At 58.9% G+C, this 1,542-nt stretch overlaps 1 protein-coding gene across 1 annotated transcript in view; it reads left to right on the forward strand.

The window, feature by feature from the left end:
- Nucleotides 1–1,542, forward strand: part of SOX13 (SRY (sex determining region Y)-box 13) — a gene marked incomplete at its 3' end in the record, with an annotated part of 2,980 nt that overhangs the window by 867 nt on the left and 571 nt on the right. The window contains 4 exon segments of the mRNA XM_009869386.1: nt 164–222; nt 225–252; nt 594–766; nt 1,348–1,416. Coding sequence (XP_009867688.1) covers nt 164–222; nt 225–252; nt 594–766; nt 1,348–1,416 — 329 coding nt within the window.

The following is a 1,542-nucleotide window of genomic DNA, read 5'->3' on the forward strand; positions in this document are numbered from 1 at the left end:
TGAAAGAGGGTAAGAAAGGTTTCCGAGTTGCTTCCCGGGATTCCTCAAGCTCCCTCGGTATTTTTCCAAAGCTGTGGGGTGGGATGAGCCTCAGGCTGTGCTCACCTGGCTCTCCTCTCCTTCTCCCTGTTCTGCTGACCCCGGTCCCTGCCGGTGCGAACAGTGATGCCAACCATTGAGAAGTTGTTGTCCAGCGACTGGAAGGAGCGGCTGGGGGGGCGGGAACCCCCGCCGAGTCCAAGGAAGTGAAAGGTGAGGTCTCCCTCGGTCACCAACCTCCACCATCCTCCCTCCTGCACCCTCTGCCAGCTCAGCCTGGGCTGGAAATGTGGCGTTTCCCACCCCAGTGGGAGGGGAAGTGTGCCTGCACGTGTGTGGATTTAATAGCAACTTGTATTTTTTAACCAAAATATTAATTTGAATTTAGGAGAGGGGCATGAACATCCCTGATGACAGCTCCTCTCTGGCTGCACAGAGGGGATGGTTCAGCACGTGGGGATCTTTCTGCCACCTGCCCGTTAGCCTTTCCCTGGCCATGCATTGCCCACCCTGCCCAATCTCCCCCTGACCTGCAGCTTCTTGGTTTCCTCCAGGAACCCAGGAGAGCCTGGCAGAGAAGGAGCTCCAGTTACTTGTCATGATCAACCAGTTGTCCACGCTGCGGGACCAGCTCCTGACGGCCCACTCGGAGCAGAAGAACATGGCCGCGATGCTCTTCGAGAAGCAACAGCAGCAGATGGAGCTGGCACGGCAGCAGCAAGAGCAGGTGGGCGCGGGTCCCTGTTTGCAAGGGACCAGCCATCCCTTTGGGATTTGGATCCAGGACAGGGTCTCCCTGGGAGTGGTGGGGAGGTGGCTTTGGCATCAGGGCCAGCAGGACTAATCTGCCAGCCCAGAACCTCTACGATTCTCTGTGCCTGTCCCGAAGACTGCCCATCTCGCTCCCTGGTGCTGGGAGGAAGAGGGTCAAAGGAAATGGGAATTGCACTCCTTAAAATAATATAAACCACATTGGGTCCTTCCTGACTGTGCTCTCTTTGCTCTTTCAACACCTTTGTTTTCCTCTCCGGTGGCGCATAGGGTGCTAAGCGCAGGGATGACACCCTTTAGCATACCCTGGGGTGGCAGTGACACCGTCCCTCCCAGCACATTTCTCTCCCCATGCCCCTCGAGGTGGTTCAGGGGGGTCTCAGCCCCCCCCTGCCTGCCCTCCCCACAGCCCTGGTGTCCCTCTGCAGACCCCTTGTGTCCATTTTACCGATGTTGGGCAGCTCGTGCTGGGCTGTAGCCCCGCCGGGACCAGCTCGGCACTGCCCCCGCTGAGCTCCCCTGTCTCCCCTCTGCCAGATCGCCAAGCAGCAGCAGCAGCTCATCCAGCAGCAGCACAAAATCAACCTGCTGCAGCAACAGATCCAGGTAAAGACACCTCCCCGTGTCCCCCTTCCCGTGCTGGGTGATTGCAGTCCCCGGGTTTGTGTCCCCTCCCAGGGGATGGCACCTGCCTGCGCTGTCCCGCAGCGGTTCTCTGGTCTCTCTGCTTCT

The sequence above is a fragment of the Apaloderma vittatum genome, unplaced genomic scaffold (genome assembly GCF_000703405.1).
Source record: "Apaloderma vittatum isolate BGI_N311 unplaced genomic scaffold, ASM70340v1 scaffold37655, whole genome shotgun sequence".
NCBI classification, from domain to species: Eukaryota; Metazoa; Chordata; class Aves; order Trogoniformes; family Trogonidae; genus Apaloderma; species Apaloderma vittatum.